This window comes from Carlito syrichta, unplaced genomic scaffold, assembly GCF_000164805.1.
Source record: "Carlito syrichta isolate Samal-C Ts95f unplaced genomic scaffold, Tarsius_syrichta-2.0.1 Scaffold106413, whole genome shotgun sequence".
NCBI classification, from domain to species: domain Eukaryota; kingdom Metazoa; phylum Chordata; class Mammalia; order Primates; family Tarsiidae; genus Carlito; species Carlito syrichta.
This window is the reverse complement of record NW_007050509.1, coordinates 2,532-3,616: the sequence shown is the minus strand read 5'-3', so window position 1 is coordinate 3,616 and position 1,085 is coordinate 2,532. Positions and strand designations below refer to the sequence as shown.

Genomic DNA, 1,085 nt, shown 5'->3' with positions numbered 1-1,085 from the left:
CGCCCTGCCGGGCGCAGCCCCTGCCTGATGCCCGCCCGCCGGGTGGCCTGGGCCCTCCCGGCGGCCCCCTGGGGACAGGAGGAGGCAGGGGAGCGCCATGCACCCCGCACCGTGTCCCGCCCGCCCCAGGGAAGATGTTCAAGTCGCTGGACCTGAGCCTGATCGTGGAGTTCGTCCTCATGTTCTACCGGGACAAGCCCATCGACTGGCTCCTGGACCACGTCCTGTGGGTGAAGGTCTGCAACCCCGAGAGGGACGCGGTGAGTGGGAGCAGGGCGGGCGTGCATGGGCGGCGGGCAGCGGCGCGACAGTCGCAGGCGTGGGCGGCCGGGGCGGGGCCTGAGCCGAGTCCGGGGCCCTGCCCTGCAGAAGCACTGTGACCGGCAGAAGGCCAACCTGCGGGTCCGCTTCAAGCCGTCCCTCTTCCAGCATGTGGGCACCCACTCCTCGCTGGCCGGGAAGATCCAGAAACTGAAGGTGGGCAGGGCTGCGTCACCCCGCCCGGGGCCTTTTTGGTTCCAGCTCCCCCCGCCTCCAGCCCTCGCCCTGGGCCCACGGCTCATCCTGCCCAGGCCCTCCCCCCACTCCGGCCCTCACCCCGGGCCCTCACCCCTAGGCCCTGCACCCAGGCCTGGCCTCGCCCGGGGCCGGCTGGGCTGGGGTGGCGCCGGGGGGGATCCACACCAGCAGCAGGCCCTCCCGGCTGCAGGACAAGGACTTCGGGAAGCAGGCGCTGCGGAAGGAGCACGTGAACCCGCCGGCCGAGGTGAGCACGAGCCTCAAGACATACCAGCACTTCACCCTGGAGAAGGCCTACCTGCGCGAGGACTTCTTCTGGGCCTTCACCCCGGCCGCGGGCGACTTCATCCGCTTCCGCTTCTTCCAGCCGCTGCGCCTGGAGCGGTCAGTGCTGCACCCCGGGTCCGCGGGGGGGGCACGGGCCCCGCCACAGATGCCTGGGTCTGCGGGTCGCACCACAGGCCACCCGTCCCCACTCTGCCCTGGTCCCCTTGTCGGGAAAGCGGGCCTCGCCAGAACCAAGGCTCCCCATGAGGTCAGGGACACGCCTGCCACCGCCCCGAGGA

At 72.1% G+C, this 1,085-nt stretch overlaps 1 protein-coding gene across 1 annotated transcript; it reads left to right on the top strand.

The window, feature by feature from the left end:
- Positions 1-128: 128 nt before the first annotated feature.
- LOC103269860 (alpha-1,3-mannosyl-glycoprotein 4-beta-N-acetylglucosaminyltransferase B-like) lies at positions 129-1,054 on the top strand (the record flags this gene model as incomplete). Its single annotated transcript, XM_008067414.1, has 3 exons — positions 129-260; positions 370-477; positions 710-1,054. Coding segments are annotated over exons 1-3 (579 nt in total), but the record flags the coding sequence as incomplete, so codon positions are not given.
- Positions 1,055-1,085: the final 31 nt, after the last annotated feature.